General features: G+C 44.1%; 1 protein-coding gene across 1 annotated transcript in view; it reads right to left on the bottom strand.

Annotated features, from left to right (window-relative positions):
• Window positions 1-23,125, bottom strand: part of LOC124803397 (facilitated trehalose transporter Tret1-2 homolog) — an 84,962-nt gene extending 61,837 nt beyond the window's left edge. The window contains exon 1 of the mRNA XM_047264581.1: window positions 23,036-23,125. Within this exon, the coding sequence (XP_047120537.1) occupies window positions 23,036-23,125 (90 nt within the window). The remainder of the gene's footprint in view (window positions 1-23,035) is intronic.
• Between the last annotated feature and the right edge of the window lie 4,386 nt (window positions 23,126-27,511).

The raw sequence follows: 27,511 nt of genomic DNA, 5'->3' as shown, positions 1-27,511 counted from the left end.
GAACAGCCATGTACTAAACTGCTTCAAACCTCAGATTACTTGACAAGTGAGTTAATGTGTTAAATATTTCATGTTAAGTACATAAAACAATTATGGCTGAACAGGAATAAACCTAACTAAGTTAGTTGTATTTGTATCGGATTATATCCCTGGGGAGTACAGTCGGAGTGACTGGCGTTATGTTTTTTAAAAAAATCCTAATTTTTCAGGTATCCTGATATTTACGGCGTCATATCTCCTGAACTCTGAGTCGTGTAATGATACAATTATGCAGGTACATTCAGCTGTATATGTGGACACTTTCTTCAAAGCCGACCTGAGTGGCCGTGCGGTTCTAGGCGCTACAGTCTGGAACCGAGCAACCGCTACGGTCGCAGGTTCGAATCCTGCCTCGGGCATGGATGTGTGTGATGTCCTTAGGTTAGTTAAGTTTAATTAGTTCTGCGTTCTAGGCGACTGATGACCTCCGAAGTTCAGTCGCATAGTGCTCAGAGCCATTTGAACCATTTGAACTTTCTTCAAATCTCGTTGTGAACAGACTTAGTAGTAAGGAAATAAATTAAAACGCCCTGCTCGATGCTTAAGTGATATTGGATGAACAGTGACAATGTATTAAGTGATAAACTTTTTTCCTTTCATTATTTTGTAAAGGCTGTCGGCGATAAAAAGTTTACAAATGCTTAATATTGTGTATAAGCCCTGGATGAATATAGTTTTTGTGATTTGCGTGCCATGAGTTAAGCTGCTAGAAGAGATATGCACGCCGGCCACTGTGGACGAACGTTTCTAGGCGCTTCAGACCGGAACCGCGCTGCTGCTACGGTCGCAGGTTCGAATCCTGCCTCGGGCATGGATGTGTGTGATGTCCTTAGGTTAGTTAGGTTTAAGTAGTTCTAAGTCTAGGGGACTGATGACCTCAAATGTTCAGTGCCATAGTGCTTAGAGCCATTTGAACCATTTGAAATATGCACTGTTTCTAACTTTAATAATTGACTTGTACCCTAAGATCTATTAATCAGCAGATTTTGACAGTATTTTAAATTTTTAAATTCGGTCAACACTGACGTCTACACTGCCGAAAAAAAGAAAACTATTCCAGGAAAGGTGACGTGCACTCTGATCCGATGACGCCGAACGCCACCTGTGGGACTGTGACTGTCCTTTAACAAGGACTGCTCACAGTCAAACATGTGAAGCAAGCAGGTAACCATGCTACGGAGACACACTCCTGCTTCCTACAGCCAAATGAACGAGTTCAGAGAAATGCCACACAAGTTGTATATGCGTGTCAATTGTGCAACGATGCTAGTATTAGTGGTCTTGTGAACATTCTCACACCCGAAGACGAGATTCTGAACGTCCACGCAGCAAAGATGCCCTCTAGGACCGTCGTATCGTAAAGGCAGCAGTGGCAGATCTTGTAGCTACTAGAGGACAGATAAGAGGGCTTGAGAGCCCAGACGTGTCAGTGCGAAGTGTTGTGAGCCGTTTATTAACGATGGGAATACGAGCGCGCTCACCTCTCGCTCATCTTCCACAAGCGCCACAGCATCGACGTGCACGGCTCGACTCGTGCAGTCAGAGGATCATTTGGAAGATGGAATGGCACGCCATGGTCTTCAGCAATGAAAGCAGATTCTGCCTGCACCCAAGTGTTGGTTGTTTGCTCCTACGATGTAGACCTGGTGAGCACTGTGTCGTAGAATGCATTAGTCTAAGACACATTGGCCCCACCCAGACCTTATGGTCTGGAGTACGATAAGCTACAACTCTGGTTCATCTTTCGTGTTTCTGTAGGGTACGCTAACTAGGAATCGATACGTGCTGAGTGTTGTTAGTCCCGCTTTTTTGGCATTCTCGAACAGGAATATGATGTGCTGTTCCAGCAGGATAACGCTCGAACACACACTGCCCGTGAGACTCAGCGTGCTCTGAAAAACGTGCAAAAACTTCTCTGGTGTGACGCATCCTCTCCGCCGCGTGCTGGTGTTACTGCTACAGCTCGGTCGGTGGAGTGGAGATGTGATGCGCGATGATGGATGTCTCCGTCGTTAACGAGAGACAAGATCTGAAAAAGCTCTTAAGAAATCGTTCCTCGCGTGATGATTAAAGTTTGACTGCGAGTCCGCACAGTTTCCTTATTAATGCGAACTGCGCACTGTGATTGCCTCTTTTGGTTTGAAGTTGAATTATTATGTGCCCGGTTAACACATTATTGCAGTAGTTGATGAATCTTTCCTCATGCGCATCGTCCACATCACCAAAAGCGAGGAAAAAGTTCAATTTCAGATCGTATTGGTCGTTGTTTGTTCGTCGCTAAGTAAAATTGTTCGCTCTATATGACGCGAGATCCACAGATACTCTTTAAGAATGTCTTAATTATCTTGCGTCGTAATATTATGCATGTCAAAACCTTCCTTGTCACAACTAACAGTCCACGAATTTATTTCACTGTTCATTAACTTTTGATGAGCAATTACCAAATACTCATAGAATGATGGAGGTGACACTTTTGATGAACAATTTCATTGTTCCTTTTCGCTAAATGCTTTATAAACGTCACGCCACACGCACACACGATTAATTAGCATTGGCAGTTCTGTTAGTTTCAAGTATCGTGACAATTACGACAGCTTTAACCCTCGGCGTGATTGTATCTTCTTCATGTATTCGTGTCAATGTCTCCTACTCGAGACTAAACGTGTATTATACTCTTTTGAAAGTTTGTCAATTCCTTTCTATAAGTTCACTTATATGAATGTTGAGTCCAATATTGTCTACTTCCGTTAATAAAGTCCAACACCTCGGTATACACAGTCAGCATGCTATCTCGGTTCAAGTCTCTAGTCTGAATATCAGTTCACAGCATCCGTGCGTCTACGTCACGCAACAACGACTCTTGAAAATAAAACAATCTCGTCGCGCTCCGTTCGCTCAGCTATGGCAAGAGCTTCTCTCGTATGACTTGACAGCACGATAGCTAGCAAGCGACTTACTTTTTCCGTGAATGAGTATTGTAGACGCATTGAATTTCTTCGTTGAGTTTACAGCTCTGTTCCACATAAAAGTTATATCTGACCGACATTTCTTTGGACTTAACTTTCATGGTATTAATTTGCAATTATTACTTAGCTGTTACGCAAATAACTATAGATGACCTTTCTTTCTTCTTCCTTTCTACTAAAACACACTCTGTAATGCTTAATGTTGGTGTTTATCAAGACTTTCTGGTGTTATATCATCGGCAAAGTTGTCGTACCTGTCAGGATAACTTTTCCCTACTTTACATCATGATGGTCTTTCTTAATTGGGTTTTAGGTTTAATTAGGGTGTTACACTGGTCAGTACGATCTCCAGACATGTCTGTAATCGAACACGTGTGGAATATAATGGGACGAGGAGTGACTCGCGCGAAGCGTCAACCAACAACTCTTGTACAGGCTGTTACAAAAAGGTACGGCCAAACTTTCAGGAAACATTCCTCACACACAAAGAAAGAAAATATGTTATGTGGACATGTGTCCGGACACGCTTACTTTCCATGTTAGAGCTCATTTTATTACTTCTCTTCCAATCACATTAATCACGGAATGGAAACACACAGCAACAGAACGGTACCAGCGTGACTTCAAACACTTTGTTACAGGAAATGTTCAAAATGTCCTCCGTTAGCGAGGATACATGCATCCACCCTCCGTCGCATGGAATCCCTGATGCGCTGATGCAGCACTGGAGAATGGCGTATTGTATCACAGCCGTCCACAATACGAGCAGGAAGAGTCTCTACATTTGGTACCGGGGTTGCATAGACAAGAGCTTTAAAATGCCCCCATAAATGAAAGTCAAGAGGGTTGAGGTCAGGAGTGCGTGGAGGCCATGGAATTGGTCCGCCTCTACCAATCCATCGGTCACCGAATCTGTTGTTGAGAAGCGTACGAACACTTCGACTGAAATGTGCAGGAGCTCCATCGTGCATGAATCACATGTTGTGTCGTACTTGTAAAGGCACATGTTCTAGCAGCACAGGTAGAGTATCCCGTATGAAATCATGATAACGTGCTCCATTGACCGTAGGTGGAAGAACATGGGGCCCAATCAAGACATCACCAACAATGCCTGCCTGTGAACGCACAGAAAATCTGTGTTGATGACGTGATTGCACAATTGCGTGCGGATTCTCGTCAGCCCACACATGTTGATTGTGAAAATTTACAATTTGATCACGTTGGAATGAAGCCTCATCCGTAAAGAGAACATTTGCACTGAAATGAGGATTGACACATTGTTGGATGAACCATTCGCAGAAGTGTACCCGTGGAGGCCAATCAGCTGCTGATAGTGCCTGCACACGCTGTACATGGTACGGAAACAACTGGTTCTCCCGTAGCACTCTCCATACAGTGACGTGGTCAACGTTACCTTGTACAGTAGCAACTTCTCTGACGCCGTCATTAGGGTTATCGTCAACTGCACGAAGAATTGCCTCGTCCATTGCTGGTGTCCTCGTCGTTCTAGGTCTTCCCCAGTCGCGAGTCATAGGCTGGAATGTTCCGTGCTCTCTAAGATGCCGATCAACTGCTTTGAACGTCTTCGTGTCGGGGCACCTTCGTTCTGGAAATCTGTCTCGATACAAACGTACCGCGCCACGGCTGTTACCCCGTGCTAATCCATACATCAAATGGGCATCTGCCAACTCCGCATTTGTAAACATTGCACTGACTCCAAAACCACGCTCGTGATGAACACTAACCTGTTGATGCTACGTATTGATGTGCTTGATGATAGTACTGTAGAGCAATGAGTCGCATGTCAACACAAGCACCGAAGTCAACATTATCTTCCTTCAATTGGGCCAACTGGCGGTGAATCGAGGAAGTACAGTACAGACTGACGAAACTAAAATGAGCTCTAACATGGAAATTAAGCGTTTCCGGAAACATGTCCACATAACATCTTTTCTTTATTTGAGTGTGAGGAATGTTTCCTGAAAGTTTGGCCGAACCTTTTTGTAACACCCTGTATAGCTACGTGAACAGGTCGATCAGGCGTGCATAACGTATCCCAGGACAGCATTCACCACCTGTACGATCGACTGGTTGCCAGAGTCAGCTCTTCCATTGCTGTGAGTGGAATATATATCACTTACTAATATGGATGTTTCAGCATGGGTTGTTAACTGTTACCTCAGGTCCGCTTGCTCTACTGTAGGTGTAATCATTTCATATACTGTTGCAACAATAAATAGTGAGTGAAATTGAATGTCTAAAATGGTGTACTATTTCTTTTTTGCATGACATTAAAAATCAAAATTTTATTCTCCCTGGATACCGTTAGATGACGACTTGGAACCAGGGACAGGTGACTGGGTGACCATTTGGTAATACAGATTACTCGAAATCGTGTCTCGCCCATGAACATAAATTTTAGGCGTGCTGACAACGGCGTCAGCATCAGCCAGCTGCGTCAGGTGCGTAGGATGTTGCGGGACGTGTGTGTGTGTGTGTGTGTGTGTGTGTGTATGTGTGTGTGTGTGTGTGTGTGTGGATACATCAGAAAGTTCCGCGCCCGCGGAGGGCTTTTAACCCATGACAGAGAGGCGGACAACGGCAGCTGACACTTTGTGAGAGGGCTAAAGCTGACGGATAACTTCGAGCCTGCTGTGTGTACCTTAAGGAGGCAGTCCCAAATCGTTCATAACCTATCGGGCGTAGCGACGTCCAAACGGCAGGACAGTAATAAATAATTGAAGGACCAAAGAGCACAGGAAAAAGGTTAAACAGCACAATTTAAAGCCACGGAAATAAAAGGAAAGGGCAGCATTAGATAAAATATGAATCTTCTAAAACGTAAAAGTAACTAACGCCATTCGCAGAAGGTAAATTTCTTTTTTTCCTCACCAGGTACGGAATGCCTGTTCAGTCGGATCGTTGTCTACTTTCTGCAGAAGACACCTACACAGGGCTGGTTCCAGAGACAGAAGAAAAACCTAAGACGCCGTGGGGATCTCGCATGAAGTCTCTAAGAGTGCGATGCTTTAAATAAAGGCGAACAAAAAGAATGAAATATAAATGTTACCGCAGAATGAAATTTATGTGTTCATGGCAAATCTATTATACATGGTGAGTCACAATGGACGTAACACCCCTTTTATTTCGTGAATGGTTACACATAATGGAAAGCAGTTTTCGGCAAATGTTAGAACGTCTAGGGGAACGTGTATTTTTGTTTGGTTAATGTTTGTTGCACTGGACTTCTTTTAAATGGAATCGTATACGTTTTATAACTGCATTCGGTATGTCTTGAGAAGACAATTACGTTGATATACATCTTGTTAATGTTGACGTCGAAACCTTTCGTAAATTAATTCGAGAAATTTCCTAGAATGTGAGGGCACCGTGGCAGCAACGGAAATTGCGGTGCAAACATTGTCATGCAGGCATCTCGGACCAGGCTGTATTGTTGTATACCGTAAGGTATGCCTTTGGTAAGAGAATGAAGCCTGATTTTCCCTTCTACCGACTTAGGACCTAGATGCAGGTTCACCTACTGATGTTGTACACGGAAGTATGACAAACACGACATAGGTTAGACTCTAGCTTATCACAAAGGGCTTAGGAAAACTGTTTCTCATTTATGTATCTCTCAGACTTACGCGAGCCGTAACAGAGAAATCAACTGTTCATTCTTCAAAAATAAAGAGGTGTTACACGCTCCAAAAAGCACCTACTGTATTAAATATCAAAATGTTAAAAGGAAAATTTGACCCATCTCTTCCTCTACGTGGCTGGGTGCTTCTTCGAAGTAGAATACATGCTGTCGGACAACTGTCTCTACCTACACTGCTCTAAATTATGTCATATGGGATACATCCTTTGAACTAAACATCGTATTAAAAATGCTTTGGTGAGCAACTGTATCCCGTAAAACAATTACCATTCTTAATGAAACGACGTTTCATGCTGAACGTAAACGTGTAATTACAGTGTTCCCAGTTACGTTCAGTATACGCTGTCGACTTATTTGTCATTGCAATGCTATTTCGTACACACGTAAATGAAATAAACCATTTACTAACAATAGTTTGATAACTACCCAAGTAACATAGCATAAATTTTGTCTTCAAAAAATCACCGTTCGTAAGGACGGTGAACTCATATAAATGCAGTGGATGATATGGTAAAGCATGTGCTGGCGATTCGACGACATATATCGCCTAGCGTAGTTGGTGCTTCGTCATAGACTGCATCTTTGAGTGCTCCCCAAAACAATAAATCAAGAGGAGCCAAACTGAGTGACCTCGCAGCTCATTCGACAACGGAATTTCGTCCTAACCGACGTCCAGGAAAGATCTCATTCAGAATTTGCGTTGCATCGCGGGACGAGTCAGCTGGAAAACCGTCGTGTTGCAGCCACATACGCTATCGAGTATCCAGTGGTGCCTCTTCTAGAAGAACCGGCATAATATTCGTCAGAAAGTGTGGGTGCGAATGTCCATTTAGAACGCATAAGGTAAATAAGGTCCCACAAGGTAATTTCCTATGATGCCGCACCATACGTTTACGCTTCATGGCCAAGATAAAATATACACCAATGTTAATTTTACAATTTGTAACTGCTCGACTGAGCTTGTCGTGTAATAAGCCCATTCTATGAAGATAAAAAAAGACGAATGTGGTAAATCATTTCTGGAGTCGCAAATTTTTGTACGGTGATAGGATACAGCACTTTGAACAACAGTCTAGAAATCCTGACCTTTTAGTGCTGAGAGTGGGAGTGTTGGTGCATTTGAAGGTCACTTTTGTATGTTTTTCTTGAATAACTCAGAAATTACGGGCTCGTGCGGTAACAGTACTAGTACACAATTTAACTGTACTTTATTTCCTACATAAAGGGCCTCGTTCATTATCTTTGTATTCGTCAGACCTCCTGCCTACGAAATTGCTGTGCTTATGATCGTTACGTTCTGGTCGAATTAGCAACAAAAGTAGTTTTACTGAAACGTTTTTCTTTCATTACCGTGACGAGCAAGTTTAAATTAATGATGTTAACGAAATAACCGACTAGGTTGGTGGCGGCAATAGTTCGCATAGTCAGAAAATTTTGCACAGTGGTAGAAGGGAGTGCCAGAACAACATACTAGAAATTCTGAGTGGTGAGTGGTGAGTGTGGTGGTGGAGGTTCTTTTGAAGATCACTTCCATTTTCTTAAATAATTCGAAAACTGTGGCGTCCAGCGAAAACGTATTGCAGCATAAACTACGTTAAACTTTCTACGGAAAGATTCTGTTCATTTTTTCCTGTTGGACCAACACTTTGCATGTGGCGAGCGAAAGAACGTGAACATCTTGCACGTGGTTTCAGAAGGCCAGATATAACATCGCGGGTTGCATAAAACGACATCGGTAACGGCAGCTGAATCACCTTTCATGAAGCCTGTCGCGGGGACACGGCATACAGTGAAGCCGTTCTCGAATTAGGGCTCTCATAATGTCGGCGTTGACCGCCCGTCAGCTTCAAATACACACACACACACACACACACACATACACACAGAACGTCGTTCTCGTTCTTCGGAAACAGAGCGATTTATCTGACGTCCGAAAGGGCATTATCCTTGGATTTCGGGCTAAGGGTGGAAGCATTTGCGATACAGCTAAGTTTTCAAACTGCTCGCGTGCCACTGTGGTTAAAATTTTGCTGTACTAATCCGTCGTTGAGGGAACTCTGGTGCACCACACGTGTAAGGTGGCTATAGGCTCAAATGGCTCTGAGCACCATGGGACTCAACTGCTGATGTCATTAGTCCCCTAGAACTTAGAACTAGTTAAACCTAACTAACCTAAGGACATCACAAACATCCATGCCCGAGGCAGGATTCGAACCTGCGACCGTAGCGGTCTTGCGGTTCCAGACAGCAGCGCCTTTAACCGCACGGCCACTTCGGCCGGCTAAGGTGGCTATAATTTCGCCCCTTACGAGAACTCATCCACATACTTTGCCGTTATCTACAAACACAATTAGGTATTATGTGATAGGTTGTAGATCGTATATATGAATAGATAAAGGAGACTGACATTGTCACGTACGTCTTGTAAATAATTGTTAACGCTTATTGCATGGAAGGCGACGGAGTGTCTTTATTATAAAAACGGCGTAATGAATGATTGCCTATACTAGAAGAGGTTGGAACGCCAGTGGAGATGAACCGGCAGGCAGAACTCAAGCTCTGGGTGGAAGGCCCGCACAGGTTTTGTTCCTGCTTAAACACAGGAAGTAGCTTGACGGACGTCGTGGCATCTGAGTTCTGGTGCGCAATAGGGTGACGGCCGGCCGCTATTGTAATAGAGGCCGGAAGGATAACCGGATAATACTTCCGAACGCCGGAAATCCTGGACGAAGGTGAGAGGGACGAAGAAGCGGCACCTCGGAAACCACGCAGGCTGGGTTATTTCCAAGGATTTATAAGCGGAAGCGTACCATTGTACGAGTACAGGTTTTTCCTCGCAAACTTTCCGCGCTGGACGACAAGAGACTAAAATATGGTTGGTCATCCAGAATGAGATTTTCACTCTGCAGCGGAGTGTGCGCTGATATGAAACTTTATGGCAGATTAAAACTATGTGCTCGACCGCGACTCGAACTCGGGACCTTTGCCTTTCGCCCGCGAAAGGCAAAGGTCCAGAGTTCGAGTCTCGGTCGGGTACACAGTTTTAATCTGCCAGAAAGTTTCATGACTGGTCATCGTTCAGAAGAATCTGTAGAGAGAGAATATTCCGTGGTTTCGGTAATATGATTCGTTTCTGGACTTACGATGGTGGGGAACCTAGCCTTGCTGGGAAGCCAGCGCTGGAGAGACGTGATCTTCCGTTGTGAGGGCTCGTGTGTGACGGTCGCTCGATATCAGCTTAGTTGAGACAGACGGACGTGCTGTCTTTGCTCTCAGGAGACCTTATAGTTAGAACAGGTACTGTACTGTTGCGAACCTATACAATTGTGGTTTTCACCTCCGGGTTGGAAGTCGTCGTTGAGTACGAGAACCATCACTTCGACGCACCCGACGTCGTACATACGGTGATATCGCAAATGGCTTCGGATTATTAGGGCTTTAAAAGCTAAACAGCTGTGATGACGTTGGTTTATTTCTACTGTGGTTCCACACCACCATAGATCATCTTGGAAAGTAGTGTCTTCTAGTGTTAGGTACGCAGACGATGTCAGTCAAACCGCGTTATTGAAATTACATCACGCAGTCATAATAAGGGCAATTGATTAGTAATTTACCTAGGAAATGTAAACTTTGTAACATAAAGGTTTCTAATCTACAATAAATATATAAGCAGGAACAACGTTTATCATTTAGTAGTATCAGTTGCCTTAATCATTCATTTATGTTTAGGTTCTAATTCATACACTACTGGCCGTTAAAGTTGCTGCACCAAGAAGAAATGCAGATGATAAACGGGTACCCACTGGACAAATATATTATACTAGAACTGACATGTGATTACATTTTCACGCAATTTGGGTGCATAGATCCTGAGAAATCAGTACCCAGAACAACCACCTCTGGTCATAATAACGGCCTTAATGCTCCTGGGCATTGAGTCAAACAGAGATTGGATGGCGTGTACAGGCACAGCTGCCCATGCAGCTTCAACACGATGCCACAGTTCATCAAGAGTAGTGACTGAAGTATTGTGACGAGCCAGTTGCTCGGCCACCATTGAGCAGACGTTTTCAATTGGTGAGAGATCTGGAGAATATGCTGGTCAGGGCAGCAGTCGAACATTTTCTGCATCCAGAAAGGCCCGTACAGGACCTGCAACATGCGGTGGTGCATTATCCTGCTGAAATGTAGGGTTTCGCAGGGATCGAATGAAGGGTAGAGCCACGGGTCGTAACACACGTGAAATGTAACGTCCACCGTTCACAGTGCCGTCAATGCGAACAAGAGGTGACCGAGACGTGTAACCAATGGCACCCCATATCATCACGCCGGGTGATGCGCCAGAATGGCGATGACGAATACACGCTTCCAATGTGCGTTCACTGCGATGTCGCCAAACACGGATGCGACCATCATGAGGCTGTAAACAGAACCTGGATTCATCCGAAAAAATGACGTTTTGCCATTCGTGCACCCAGGTTCGTCGTTGAGTACACCATCGCAGGCGCTCCTGTCTGTGATGCAGCGTCAAGGGTAACCGCAGCCATGGTCTCCGAGCTGATAGTCGATGCTGCTGCAAACGTCGTCGAACTGTTCGTGCAGATGGTTGTTGTCTTGCGAACGTCCCATTCTGTTGACTCAGGGATCGAGACGTGGCTGCATGATCCGTTACAGCCATGCGGATAAGATGCTTGTCATCTCGACTGCTAGTGATACGAGGCTCTTGGGATCCAGCATGGCGTTCCGTATTACCCTCCTGAAGCCACCGATTCAATATTTTGCTAACAGTCATTGGATCTCGACCAACGAGAGCAGCAATGTCGCGATACGATAAACCGCAATCGCGGTAGGCTACAATCCGACCTTTATCAAAGTCGAAAACGTGATGGTACGCATTTCTCCTCCTTACACGAGGCATCACAACAACGTTTCACCAGGCAACGCCGGTCGACTGCTGTTTGTGTATGAGAAATCGGTTTGAAACTTTTCTCATGTCAGCACATTGTAGGTGTCGCCACCGACGCCAACCTTGTGTTAATGCTCTGAAAAGATAATGATTTGCATATCACAACATCTTCTTCCTGTCGGTTCAATTTCGCGTCTGTAGCACGTCGTCTTCGTGGTGTAGCAGTTTTAATGGCCAGTAGTGTGTGTTAAAGTCCGTTAAGAGATCCTAAGATGTGCTTCAGGGGGTAGTAAGACAGGGTCAAATCTTCATTTAGCGTTTATTATGTTCCGTTGCTCACATTTATTTTTAAACCCGCCTGGTGTAACATGTTGGACACGCCATAGATGACAGGTTGAACGACGGACGCGGAGATGCGTACAGACGAATAGACGTGCAACTACTCAACAATTGGCAAGGGGCTAGCAACAGTGCCTCTTCAACAACAGTTCGCCGAACATTGCTGCGTAAGGACCTCCTTATGCAGCAACACTGAATGCTGTTCATCGGCGACGAAGGCTGGAATTTGCACGCCAGTACCATAGTGTGACTTACATGTTATTTTCAGACTTAAACACAGCAGAGATGGGGATCTGCGCGATCTATATGGACGTCTTCTGATTGCCGAGAGGTGGACTTTTCAGATGAACCACGTTTTCTGCCCCATCAGGAAGGAAGCAAATACCATGCAGGAGAGCTTCTGTAAAGTTTGGAAGGTAGGAGACGAGGTACTGGCAGAAGTAAAGCTGGAGGACGGGGCGTGAGTCGTGTTTGGGTAGCTCAGTTGGTAGAGCACTTGCCCGCGAAAGGCAAAGGTCCCGAGTTCGAGTCTCGGTCCGGCACACAGTTTTAATCTGCCAGGAAGTTTCAGTAACAAAGGAGGTGGCTTACAAAACACTCGTTCGACCTATACTTGGGTATTGCTCGTCAGTGTGGGATCCGTACCAGGTCGGGTGGACGGAGGAGATAGAGAAGATCCAAAGAAGAGCGGTGCGTTTCGTCACACGGTTATTTGGTAAGCGTGGTACCGTTACGGAGATGTTTAGCAAACTCAAGTGGCAGACTCTTCAAGAGAGGCGCTCTGCATCGTGGTGCAGCTTGCTGTCCAGGTTTCGAGAGGGTGCGTTTCTGGATGACGCATCGAATATATTGTTTCCCCCTTACTTATACCTCCCGAGGAGATCACGAATGTAAAATTAGAGAGATTCGAGCGCTCATGGAGGCTTTCCGGCAGTCGTTCTTCCTCCGAACAATACGCGAGTGGAACAGGAAAGGGAGTTAATGACAGTGGCACGTAAAGTGCCCTCCGCCACACACCGTTGGGTGGCTTGCGGAGTATAAATGTAGATGTAGATGTAGATTCAGATGTAGATCCACATCTCACAAACCGCAGTGACTCTCTGCTTGCACGTCTCACAACGGGCCGCGCTGCGAAAGGCGATTATTCGGGCTTCTGACAGGTGCTCACATTAATGTGATTGGACAGGCGCAATACCCTCAGACTTCAAGAAGAATATAATAATTCCAATCCCAAAGAAAGCAGGTGTTGAAAATTACCGAACTATCAGTTTAATAATCCACGGCTGCAAAATACTAACACGAATTCTTTACAGACCAATTGAAAAGCTGATAGAAGCCGACCTCGGGGAAGAATAGTTTGGATTCCGTAGAAATGTTGGAACACGTAAGGCAATACTGACCCTACGACTTACCTTAGAAAATAGATTAAAGAAAGGCAAACCGATGTTTCTAGCATTTGTGGACTTAGAGAAAGCTTTTGACAATGTTGACTGCAATACTCTCTTTCAAATTCTGAAGGTTGCAGGAGCAAAATACAGGGAGCGAAAGGCTATTTACAATTTGTACAGAAAGCGGAAGGCAGTTATAAGAGTCGAGGGGTATGAAAGGGAAGCAGTGGTTGGGAAGGGAGTGAGACAGGGTTGTAGCCCATCCCCGACGTTATTCAAATGGTTCAAATGGCTCTGAGCACTATGGGACTCAACCTCTGAGGTCATTAGTCCCCCAGAACTTAGAACTAGTTAAACCTAACTAACCTAAGGACATCACACACATCCATGCCCGAGGCAGGATTCGAACCTGCGAGCGTAGCGGTCTCGCGGTTCCAGACTGCAGCGCCTAGAACCGCACGGCCACTTCAGCCGGCCCCGATGTTATTCAATCTGTATATTCAGCAAACAGTAAAGGAAACAAAAGAAAAATTTGGAGTAGGAATTAAAATCCATGGAGAAGAAATAAAAACTTTGAGGTTCGCCTATGACACTGTAATTCTGTCAGAGATAGCAAAGCACCTGGAAGAAAAGCTAAACGGAATGGGCAGTGTCTTGAAAGGAGGACATGAGATGAAGATCAACAGAAGCAAAACGAGGAAAATGGAATGTAGTCGAATTAAATCGGGTGATGCTGCGGGAATTAGAGTAGGAAATGAGAGGCTTAAAGTAGTAAATGAGTTTTGCTATTTGGGGAGCAAAATAACTGATGATGGTCGAAGTAGAGAGAATATAAAATGTAGACTGTCAATGGCAAGGAAAGCGTTTCTGAAGAAGAGAAATTTGTTAACATCGAGTACAGATTTAAGTGTGAGGAAGTCGTTTCTGAAAGTATTTGTATGGAGTGTAGCCATGTATGGAAGTGAAACGTGGACGATAAATAGTTTAGACAAGAAGAGAATAGAAACTTTCGAAGAGTGCTGAAGATTAGATGGGTAGATCACGTAACTAATGAGGAGGTATTGAATAGAATTGGAGACAAGAGAAATTTGTGGAACAACTTGACTAGGAGAAGGGACCGGTTGGTGGGTTATATTCTGAGGCATCAAGGGATCACTAGTTTACTATTGGAGGGCAGCGTGAGGGTAAAAATCGTAGAGGGAGACCAAGAGATGAATACACTAAACAGATTCAGAAGGATGTAGGTTGCAGTAGGTACTGGGAGATGAAGAAGCTTGCGCAGGATAGAGTAGCATGGAGAGCTGCATCAAACCAGTCTCAGGACTGAAGATCACAACAACAACAACAGTGTGTAAACGATAAACATCGCACTGATGGCACGAATTTCAGAGAAATTTGGTTAGCTGTAGTTCAAAAAATGTTCAAATGTGTGTCAAATATTATTGGACTTAACTTGCAAGGTCATGAGCCCCTAAGCTTACACACTACTTAACCTAAATTATCCTAAGGACAAACACACACACCCATGCCCGAGGGATGGCTCGAACCTCCACCGGGACCAGCCGCACAGTCCTTGACGGCAGCGCCTTAGCTGTATTTCTTAGTGTGTTATGCTAATATAAAAAGTTGTTCAAATTTTAAAATCGGGACTTGATTTCGACTGTAAATGAGTAAACATAAACTCTGCTTTTCGCAATCCATCGTGGGACTTAGATGTTGGTTTCAAATCGTAACACAGCAGAGATGGAGATGTGCGTGGTCTATAGTGTCTGTACTATGGGTAGATCCATCACATAGACGTTGATGCGGGACCGCGGCTAATCAACAGCTAGTAGACAAAGAATACCAATAGCCGTAATTCTTCCCAAAAATTTTTGAGATTTAAGCAAAAAATTGCGGCTTTTCCTTATCGTCACGTTCCGTGCCGTGAAGATAACACTAATTGCACGTCGAAACTGGTTCTTTAAATAGCAAGAAGTGCTTAGGAAGAATTACAGCTTCCCCTTTTCTGCGAGATACGTATCCACCGCTTGCAACACATGAAAAACGAGTGTGGTGAGAGTTCTTAGCAAATCGGCAATGAGTGTCATCCAGAAACTACCAGTCACTTAGTGGCTTGGTCTAATAGAACATCTAAGGATTACAACCCTGAAGAGCCTAAACTTTACTCCTTGACCTAGAGGAGGTATTACGTTCACTAAACACTTGCGCAAAAAACTAACCATTTCTCAAGGTAATGTGATTGTGTAAGTGCGAAACAGTAATTATCTGTTTGTATGAGTATTAGGTGCGTGCGCAGTGGATGTAAGACCTTCCTGATAATTTCTTGACGATGATGCAATTTTTTTTCAAGTGTAACGTCTTTCGCATCCTAATTAGTAAATTACGCACACAAATGTAAAATACCCGCTTTACATTTGTGTTAGTAAATTCATGTATAGTATGTTGAAAACAATAATTTCAATTAACCCCTTTGACAGATCGTTCACGGAGAGAATCATACGTGCTGCCTTTGACACTTGTTCTTGGCGCTTGTGGTGCAATGTTGCGAAGTCTCTCCCAGCAGCAGGCTTGACCTTCACAGTACAGATAGTACAGTCTCTAGTAATATCAAGTATATGAAATTCTAAACAATTTATTTGCAATTATTGGTGATTAAATTTCCCCTCTGTTTTAATATGTAAATATAAAACCTTTGAACTATGTAGAGAATACCATGCTAAAATATGAAAATATTCGCAATCAACTGTTATCGTTTTCCGACCGTGAAACTTAATTTGGAGCACTGTGGTGCACATCAAGGTCAGCCTGTGCGAGAAAAGGGTAACAACTAACAACGGGAAGATCAGACCAACAAAAATGATAAAATGAAATATATTATACAGGGTGGTCCATTGATCGTAACCGGGCCAAATATCTCACGAAATAAGCGTCAAAGGAATAACGTAGAATGCACGAAACTTGTCTAGGTTGAAGGAGGAAACCAGATGGCACTATGGTTGACGTGCTAGATGGCGCTGCCATAGGTCAAACGGATATCAACTGCGTTTTATTTAAATAGGAACCCCCATTTTTTTTGTTACATATGCGTGTAGAACGTAAAGAAATGTGAATGTTTTAGTTAGATCACTTTTTTCGCTTTGTGATAGATGGCGCTGTAATAGTCACAATTTTAGAGGAACTGTTGGTAACAGGTAGGTTTTTAAAATTAAAACACAGAACGTAGGTACGTTTGAACATTTTATTTCGGTTCTTCCAATGTGATACATGTACCTTTGTGAACTTATCATTTCTGAGAACGCATGCTGTTACAGCGTGATTACCTGTAAATATCACATTAGTACAATAAATGCTCAAAATGATGTGCTTCAACCTCAATGCATTTGGCAATACATGTAACGACATTCCACTCAACAGCGAGTAGTTGGTTCCGTAATGTTCGCACATGCATTGACAGTGCGCTGATGTATGTTGACAGGCGTTGTCGGTGGATCACGACAGCAAATATCCACAGAAACAAATCCGGGAAAGTCACATCCGGTGAACGTGCGGGCCATGGTATGGTGCTTCGAAGACCAATCCACCTGTCAAGAAATATGCTATTAAATACCGCTTCAACTACACGCGAGCTATGTGCCGGACGTCCATCATGTTGGAAGTACACTGCCAACCTGTCATGCAGTGAAACATCTTGTAGTAACATCGGTAGAACATTATGTAGGAAATCACCATACATTGCACCACTTAGACTGTCATCCATAAAATGGGGCCCAATTATCCACCCTCTCATAATGCAGCACAATACATTAACCCACCAAGGTCGCTGATGTTCCACTTATCGCAGCCATTGTGGATTTTCCGTTGCTCAATAGTGCGTATTGTGTCGGTTTACCTTACCGCTGTTGGTGAATGACGCTTCGTCGCTAAATAGAACGCGTGCAAAGCATCTGTCATCGTCCCGTAATTTCTCTTGTGTCCAGTGGCAGAACTGTACACGACGTTCATAGTCGTCGCCATACAATTCCTGGTGCATAGAAATGCGGTACGGGTGCAATCGATGTTGATGTAGCATTCTCAACACCGACGTTTTTGAGATTCCCTATTCTCGCGCAATTTGTCTGCTACTGATGTGCGGCTTAGCCGCGACAGCAGCTAAAACACCTACTTCGGCATCATCATTTGTTGCAGGTCGTGGTTGACGTTGCATATGTGCCTGACCACTTCCTAATTCCTTAAATAACGTAAGTATCCGGCGAACGGTCCGGACACTTGGATGGTGTCGTCCTGGATACCGAGCAGCATACATAGCACGCCCGTTGGGCATTTTGATCAGAATAGCCATACATCAACACGATATCGTCCTTTTCCGCAATTGGTAAACGGTCCATTTTAACACGGGTAATGTATCACGAAGCAAATACCGTCCGCACTGGCGGAATGTTAGGTATGAAATGATAATTAAATGGGCACCCTAGCTGCAAACAGGCGTTGATGTACTTCATTGGGGACATGTTGAATGAAGTACATCAACGCCTGTTTGGAGCTAGGGTGTCCATTTAATTATCATTTCATTTCTAGCAAAGCTGCATGGTCATCCACGGTAACTGTTCTTTCGGGAACAGATACTACCCTCATATATAGGAATGTTAGGTGACTTATATGTTTGTGGCTATTACAGCACCATCTAAACAAAACGAAAAAAGTTGTCCAACTAAAACATTCATATTTCTTTACGTACTAGACGAATATGTAATAAAAAAAGGGGTTCCTATTTAAAAAAACGTAGTTGATATCCGTTTGACCTATGGCAGCGCCATCTAGCAGGCCAACCATATCGCCATCTGGTTTCCCCCTTCAAACTAGACGAGTTTCGTTCTTTGTAGTTTTTTCGTTTGATGCTTATTTCTTGAGACATTTGGCCTGGTCACTATCAATGGACCACCCTGTATAATCACCGTAAGGCGTTACCTGGCGCTCCTAAATGGAATGTTAATGGTACTATGTGCCCAGGAGGACTCATGAGTATTAAGGAACGCAAAGTATTTTTGGGCCAGCCGTTGCGATTGAGTGTGCTATTCATTCGCATGCAAGTACGATGTGAAAATACTCTTCCTGACAAAGAAAAGTGAAGCTTTCAGAAGCGGAATTGGATACTGGCTAAGAGGGTATGTAACGTTATTTTAGTGACTGCAAAATAGAGTCAAGTATTTGAAGACACGATTTTACTTATCAGCATGATGTTGCACCTCTTTCTGTCCTGGATACATGCACTGATACTGTATGGAAGGGTGTCAAAAAGCCGTTGTATCCTCTCGTGAGGCAGTCTGACCCACTACTGATGTAGTTGGTCCTTGGTATCCCGGATCCTGGCGCTGGGACATTCCTGACGGCCGAACTGGTACAACATATCAACTATCGGGTGCAGATCTGGTGATCTTGATGGTCAGTGGAGTACCTCAGCATCGCACAGTTCGTTGAGACACGTGCGATGCGTGGACGAGTGTTTTCCCACTAAAAAGTGGTACCATGATACTGTAGAGGTAACACTTGTGGGCACAGGAAGTCTGTACAGTCAGAGATCCCCCAGTGGTGGTCTGAAGTCATACCACATGGCTCTCTATACCATGGTGCCACGAGGAACAACCCTGCATCCCTCCAAAACATTATAAGAACTGGACCTCTCTCCATGTCGATGTCTAACTCATCAACGATGACCATCCGAGGACGTGCAGAACAACTACTGGTCACTGAACACAATGCGACATCATTCGGAAGTCCATACTCCGCGGTTACGGTTACAGTCCAAAAGCAACTGTTTGTGTTCTGGAGTTAACGGCAGCCTCCTCATGGAACGGTAATTCCCTAGGCTGCTAATCTAAGACCAATGGTTCGGGATGACACAGAATGTTTTAGTAGCTCCATTAGGCCTACATGTTCTTGGATGGCAGTTGTAGATGTGATGAGGTTGGGATGTGCTTCAATCACAATACGGCGATCTTCCCTTTGTGTGTCAAACACGCCCAACCAGACCCTTGACGACGAGTATGCCTGCCATCACATTCACATTCAGTGAAACATTGGGACGCTGTCACATCCGAATGCTCCACAAATCTGGATACTGCACGATGTGACCAGGCTGCCAAATGGAGACCCACGATCAGACCTTTTTCTAACGCTGTCAGGTGCCAAATCGCTGTCTCATACGAGAACACAACATCTCCGATTCCTTCATAGTCATCACTCAACAAGTTGGTTCAAATGGCTCAGAGCACTATGGGACTTAACTGCTGTGGTCATCAGTCCCCTAGAACTTAGAACTACTTAAAGCTAACTAACGTAAGGACATCACACACAACCTTGCCCGAGGCAGGATTCGAACCTGAGACCGTAGCGGTCGCGCGGTTCCAGACTGTAGCGCCTAGAACCGCTCTGTCACCCCGGCCGGCTCACTCAACAAGTGACACCCTACTTGGTCTGGTAAGAACACTAAACACAATCAACTTTACTGAGCTCTATGAGCGTGCCTACATTTTACAAAGAACTGCAGCTTTAATCGTTTACAAGCCCACCGACTGTGTGCATCTGTACGAAGTTACACTGATATACACCCATGTCTTCTGCGTGCTTCACTCCGTGTCAGACAGCGTATATATGTCTGGCAGTGTAATACGGTTTCTTTCCAGCTAAAATGAATTTATATTTGACGTGGCTTTCAGTAAGAATCATTTACTGATTCTTTCGCGCCCAGGAAGTTGAACGGTAGCGAGAGAACATTTTTGGGGTAAGTGTGAAAGGGAAAACAGTGCATATGTGAATACGTCGCATCTCCTTTATACACTTATCGCTCCCCACACCACTTTCACACTAGCCGGCTGCACGCAATGTCGGATGAAATTGTGGGGGGGGCACGCGATGGCATAATCCCTTAAGGGAACTGGTTCGTGAACACAAGGGCCAGTCTTGAAAAATTTGTCAGTTTTCTAAATAGTGTAGGGTTGTCATCCTGTGCAATGCTTACCATCTTTTAACAGATCTTTTGGGAACAATTTGATGTAGCAACCCAGCTTTTGATCTCGCACATTTTTCTCAATTGTGTTCTGCGTTGCATGTGAAATAGGGCATGTTAATTATTTATGTACAGCGTATGATATTTACACATATCTCAAAAAAAAAACAAATACAGAAGTTTGATGGTTTTCTGGAAGTTCTTCACACTATTATGTTTAAAGAAGACTTTTAAAAAGATGTTTTTGTCACAAATTATGGTTGGAAAAATTATTTAGTACTGATTATCGTATTTTCAATTAATAACTTATTGTTGCCCTTTAAAAAGGTCTTTAATTTTCCATTTGAGTAATAAGAATAGTCCGCTTTTTAGTTAAGTAAGTGTTAACACATTTCAGCTCTCTGTCTTCAACAGTTTTTGATCAGTGTGTTTCAGAACATTAAAATTGTGAACTTGTGGGACATTAAAAAAAATGGTTCAAATGGCTCTGAGCACTATGGGACTTAACATCTGAGGTCATCAGTCCCCTAGAACTTAGAACTACTTAAACCTAACTAACCTAAGGACATCCCACACATCCATGCCCGAGGCAGGATTGGAACCTGCGACCATAGCGGTCGCGAGGTTCCAGACTGAAGCGCCTAGAACCACTCGGCCACCCCGGCTGGCCTGGCAAATTGAACTCAACGTAATAGCTTGTTGCTCTACCTACCCGGCACAAAACTAATGCACGTCCAGGTCCATATTCATCTTGGTTCAGGTATTGTTCCCCCTCCCGGTTCTTGCTTTCTTCTTCTTGCTTCTTTGGTGGCTTCTGACAATGATTTCTCTGCTTCTAAGTGTGTGTTGTGATCGGTGGAAATTTAAATCTTGACGCTACTCAATCACTTAAACATAATAGAGCATTCAGCACACTTATTTTCGAAGTATTTAGTCCTACGAGAATAGTTTTTGGTGTCCATACCCACACAAAGTAGTTAAAACTCTCATTTGGGTTTTGAGTCTTACGGTGTAATTTCTTCTCTGATAATTTTGTGTCAATAAAACAATAGAAACTTAGAAGATATACACTACTGGCCATTAAAATTGCTACAACAAGAAGAAATACAGATGATAAACGGGCATTCATTGGACAAATATATTATACTAGAACTGACATCTGATTACATTTTCACGCAATTTGGGTGCATAGATCCTGAGAAATCAGTACCCAGAACAACCGCCTCCGGCCGTAATAACGGCCTTGATACGCCTGGGCATTGAGTCAAACAGACCTTGGATGGCGTGTACAGGTACAGGTGCTCATGCACGATACCACAGTTCGTCAAGAGTAGTGACGGGCGTATTGTGACGAGCCAGTTACTCGGGCACCATCGACCAGACGTTTTCAGTTGGTGAGAGATCTGGAGAATGTGCTGACCAGGACAGCAGTCGAACATTTTCTGTATCCAGAAAGGCCCGTACAGGACCTGCAAATGCGGTCGTGCATTATCCTGCTGAAATGTAGGGTCTTGCAGGGATCGAATGAAGGGTAAAGCCACGGGTCGTAACACATCTGAAATGTAACGTCCACTGTTCAAAGTGCCGTCAATGCGAACAAGAGGTCACCGAGACATGTAACCACTTGCACCCCATAACATCACGCTGGGTGATACACCAGTATCGCGATGACGAATATACTCTTCCAATGTGCGTTCATCGCGACGTCGCCAAACACGGATGCGACCATCATGAGGCCGTAAACAGAACCGGGATTCATCCGAAAAAATGACGTTTTGCTATTCGTGCAACCAAGTTCGTCGTTGAGTACACCATCGCGGGCGCTCCTGTCTGTGATGCAGCGTCAAGGGTAACCGCAGCCATGGTCTCCGAGCTGATAGTCGATGCTGCTGCAAACGTTGTCGAACTGTTCGTGCAGATGGTTGTTGTCTTGCAAACGTCCTCATCTGTTGACTCAGGGATCGAGACGTGGCTGCACGATCCGTTACAGCAATGCGGATAAGATGCCTGTCATGTCGAATGCTAGTGATACGAGGCCGTTGGGATGCAGCACGGCGTTCCGTATTACCCTCCTGAACCCACCGATTCCATATTCTGCTAACAGTCATTGGACCCCGACCAACGCGAGCAGCAATGTCGCGATACGATAAATCACAATCGCGATAGGCTACAATCCGACCTTTATCAAAGTCGGAAACTTGATGGTACGCATTTCTCCTCCCTACACGAGGCATCACAACAACGTTTCACGAGGCAACGCCGGTCAACTGCAGTTGGTGTATGAGAAATCGGTTGGAAACTTTCCTCATGTAAGCACGTTGTAGGTGTCTCCATTGCCGCCAACCTTGTGTGAATGCTCTGAAAAGCTAATCATTTGCATATCACTGCATCTTCTTCCTGTCGGTTAAATTTCGCGTCTGTAGCACGTCATCTTCGTGGTGTAGCAATTTTAATGACCAGTAGTGTAGCTCCAACTACTATTCCGCGTTCAGAGTCTGTCAATTCTCGTCGTGCGGCCATAATGACGTCGAGAACCTTTCCATATGAGTCACCTACGTACAAATGACAGCTCCAGCAATGCGTTGCCCTTTTTATACCTTGTGTACGCGATGCTACCGCCATTTGTGTAAGTGCATATCACTGTCCCGTGACTTTTGTGCCTCACTGTAAACACACGGTAGGAAAGGCAGGGCGCTATGTAGACTGTTGTCCAGACCATGACTAACTGACCTGAATCTTCTTGAATGTCACGGGGCCGTCCTTCACCCAGTCCACAGAGGTCGCCTTTGTCGGCAGCCGGACCGTGCAGGCGGGCACCATTGGTAGCGGCGTTGTCTTGTGCGACCACTTTTACCGTCCGCCGAAATCTTGCAGACTATCGCAACGTTTAAAAATTTCCATGCGGCTTTTCGCGGATGATGCTGTAGTATACAGAGAAGTTGCAGCTTTAGAGAGGGTGCGTTTCTGGATGATGTATCGAATATATTGCTTCCCCCTACTTATACCTCACGAGGAGACCACGAATGTAAAATTAGAGAGATTCGAGCGCGCACGGAGGCTTTCCGGCAGTCGTTCTTCCCGCGAACCATACGCGACTGGAACGGGAAAGGGAGGTAATGACAGTGGCACGTAAAGTGCCCAACGCCACACACCGTGGGGTGGTTTGCGGAGTATAAATGTAGATGTAGATGTAGACACCGACTTCAGTGGTATCGGTTGTAAGGACACCACGCTAAGGACGTACAACAACGCTTAACGTGAGACACATGTATACATATCTGTCATAACAAATGTGGCCTTGGCCCACAGATGATAACCTTGCAAGTGACTAAACGGGAACATTGCGCGTCATAAAATACAGACCCAACTACAACCAACAGTTTAATTACACATCGGAGTGACAACACATACAACTACACCGACAAAACAGGATAACATACAATCAAGCGCAAACCAGTGAAAGAATTACATGACTGATCTCTATATCACAGTTAGGCACACTACTGGCTCTCCAAGCAATTTCGATTCAATTACAGTTATAATACAATCAGTAGACACCATTGTCTTGCTGTACCTTTTCAGTTCAAGTACCATTACGTAAGCACTGCTCTAACAATACTGACGCAGCACCGCCCCACTGTGTTTTGATAGTCCAAATCCTTTTCACACACTAATGCTGTCACACATGCAGTTGTGGGCATACTCATCAGGACATATCATTCTGATGCCCTGCCTTAGAATCGTCGTAACAGAAATTCTCTCCCACAATTGCTTCCTGGCTGGCAGGTGTCACATCTTCTGGACATATGGGGAAAACACTGTCTGCTGCCCCAGCCAAACAATGTCCATGTGGCAGGCGGCCTCATTCCTGAGCACCGCTGCACAGTGCCACGGCTCTGTTGCCTACCGAGCGAGTTGACACAGTGTTTAGCACGTTGGACTCGCATTCAGGACGACGACGGCTTCTAGCAAAAGCCGGGATGGTTGCTTTGAAAGGGCTCAACCGACTTCCTTCCCCATTCCTCTCTAACCCGATGGGAGCGATGACCTCGCTGTTTACCCCCCCCCCCCCCACGCAAATCAACCTACCAACCAGCCTCTGTTGCCTCCACGGGTGTCTCTGACTCTACAACTCTCTCTGCTTCTGAAGGATCCGTCTCGTTGTGCTCACATAAACCTAGTTGACGGCGGCACCCTGTAACGGATCTTCGGTCTTGGCTAACACTCAGCGGTAGAGCAATGAGATTGTTATTTCTTATGTATCGGTATCGACGTTACAAACAGAACATTGATGAACTGAACTCGCGTCTTGTGCGAGATATTTACTTCACCAAATGTCATAATTAAATCGTTTATAGTCGATCGTTTATCAGTTGCTATTTAAATATTAATGACAAGTTCAAATTAGTTCCAGCGACACCAATTTCCCTATAGACTGGTTCTAGTCTCAAATCTATAATCAGTCTTAACAATGTTATTAATTCCTAACGTCAAAGAGTTTCTATATAAGCGCCGAGCGCTTCAGTCAAATAATATAGCAGCACGTTATCTCTATAAAGAATATTGTAAAACTTGAATGATAAATGCGTAAGTTGACACGATATGCGGGTTTATTACACAATATTAGTCACTTCCGAACAGAGCCGTGAGGAAGAAGCTTTCCCAGCTGTTGGGGGGGGAATTATATGCTTCGTAACTATCGCTAAGTTCCATAGTCCATTAGTTATTACGAATGAAATTGTCTATCTGTGTTCACTACTAAATAGTGTAAACTTCAGGTTATCTCATTAAACGTCACTTCTGTCTAATACATGCAAGTCCTCTATCTGAATTCTAAATAACGTAATATTTGAAGTCAAAGATCGTTTCACTGCTTCATAATAGATCGCAATAATTTATTCTGAAGAAAAACAATCTAATTGCGCCTACATATACGAGCATTCAAAAGGACCTGCTTCGGCTAACTCTCGTAACGTAGTGACAATGGATTGAATTATCCTTAGTCATTACTCACCACTCCCAAAGAGTACTCACACGGAGTATTCTTTCGGAACGTTGGTTCTACTTTGCGAATTTTAATTATAATGAATTTGCGATTTAGTATGATTTTCAATTTTGAGTCTGATTTTACTGGAATCCAATATTTCTTTCGTATGTTAATAAATTACTAAGTATTACATTCCTGATTCAGTTACTGGTTAACATCCAAATAATAGTGTTAACTGGAAATTTGTTTGCTTGTTCATTTTCATGGAATTTGAAACTTGTTTTGGGGAAATCTTTGGCAATTTTGGAGCTAATTTTTGATTTTCATTTCTCGTCCGAGGAAGTGGCATTACAACCCTCAGCTGATGACTGCGACCACAATTCTTGGCCAGCCATGCTGACGGCAACGACAAGCAATACCAAAAAGCCGTGCCAGGACCGGCATACATGTCTTTGTTTCTCATGGAAGGAAGCCCATAGAACTGAAAGGAGATTACATGGGAAAATAGGATGTTTGGATAAAACGTCATTCTTTCATGTGCGTAATTTTTATTAAGTGGAATAAATAACTGTTGAATAAAGAACAGGAGAACATTACTTTCTGGACGGCCCTTACATTCTGAGCCTTCCTAATCCAACATCAGTAGTTGGTGGCTCAAGGAGATGAGTGAGAGCTGCAATCTAGCAGAGCACATCTCGCCCAATGGTATACCAGACAGGATAAATGAGGGGCTTATTTCAATAGTGGTAGAAGTCCATTTTTGTTCATTGTGAGATACAGAGTCCTAAAGTTAAATGAGCGTTGAAAAATCTACAGTTGAGATACCAGAAATATTCAAGCATATGGCTTCCTGCTAGAGGTGGACCTTTCTTTCTGTTTGTTTGGATCATTAATTACAGAAGCATTATAGGCACAAAAGTGGAGGTAATGGACTTGTACCACTATTGAAATAAGCCCTTCAATTAAGGCCTAGATAGCCAAATAAACACCCCCTGTAGAGTTGGTCACATAATTCTGATACGTACTGGGAGTGGTGTATTGTCTCTCTGAAGTCTAGTATCATCTATGACGTCCTGTAGATCAAAGGTCATCCAATTTCTGTGTCATTTTTATACAGGTAGACCCCAATGTTTTTATACAAGTTGTACAACTTTGCTTCCGCTGTTTGCTGATAACTTGCGAAAACGATATGTAGCGGTCGAAAGAAACAGATCGTAGACGTCAAGCAGTTAGCTTGTACCTCGGTCAACATAACCTCATTCAAACATTAGTCGATTTGTGTCTGCATCATAAGGTTGTTCTTGATTGAAAATGTTAGTTTATGAGCCTAATTCCCGTCATTTGCGGGAGGTGTTACTGTTTTGTTTCAATGTGAAGAAAACAGCCGCTGAGTCTCATCGAATCTCTCAAGTACGTATGGTAAGGACGCTATTAGTGAAAGAACGTGTCGTGAATGGTTTCAACGCCTCAAGAACGGTGATTTTAACGTCGTAGACCGGCATAGTGATGGAAGAGAGAATGTTTTCGAAGATGCAGAACTGGAGACAGTGCTGAGTGAAGACTTGCGTCAAACTCAAGAAGAATTGGCACGATTAGTGTAAGTGACGCAGCAAGCCATTTCCAAACGTCTCAAAGCTATGGCCATGATTCAGAAAGAAGGAACTAGGGTTCCGTGTGTGCTGAAACCAAGAGATGTTGAACGGCGTTTGTGTGTTTGTGACAGTTGCTTCAGAGGCAAAAACGGAAGGGATATCTGCATCGCATTGTGACCAGGGACGAAAAATGGGTTCATTACGATAACCCTAAACTCAAAATATCTTACGGATATCCCAGCCATGCTTTCACGTCGACGGCCAAACCGAATATTCACGGCTCCAAGATCATTCGCTGCATTTGGTGGGACCAGCTCGGCGTCGTGTACTATGAGGTGTTAAAACCAAGTGAAACTATCACAGGTGCTCGTTATCGAACGCAATTAATGGATTTGAGCAGAGCATTGAAAGACAAACGGCCGCAATACAGCGAGAGGCACGATAAAGTGATTTTGCAGCACGCCAACGCTCGACCCCACGTTGCAAAAGAAGTCAAAATGTATTTGAAAACGTTAAAATGGGAAGTCTTACCCCACCCGCAGTATTCTCGAGACATTGTTCCCTCTGACTATCATCACAAATTGGGTCGATTCGTGGATCGCTTCAAGAGATGAACAATTTTTTCGA

This window comes from Schistocerca piceifrons, chromosome 6, assembly GCF_021461385.2.
Source record: "Schistocerca piceifrons isolate TAMUIC-IGC-003096 chromosome 6, iqSchPice1.1, whole genome shotgun sequence".
Lineage (NCBI taxonomy): Eukaryota > Metazoa > Arthropoda > Insecta > Orthoptera > Acrididae > Schistocerca > Schistocerca piceifrons.
Note: the sequence above shows the minus strand (reverse complement) of the source record. Positions and strands in the feature narration are given on the sequence as shown.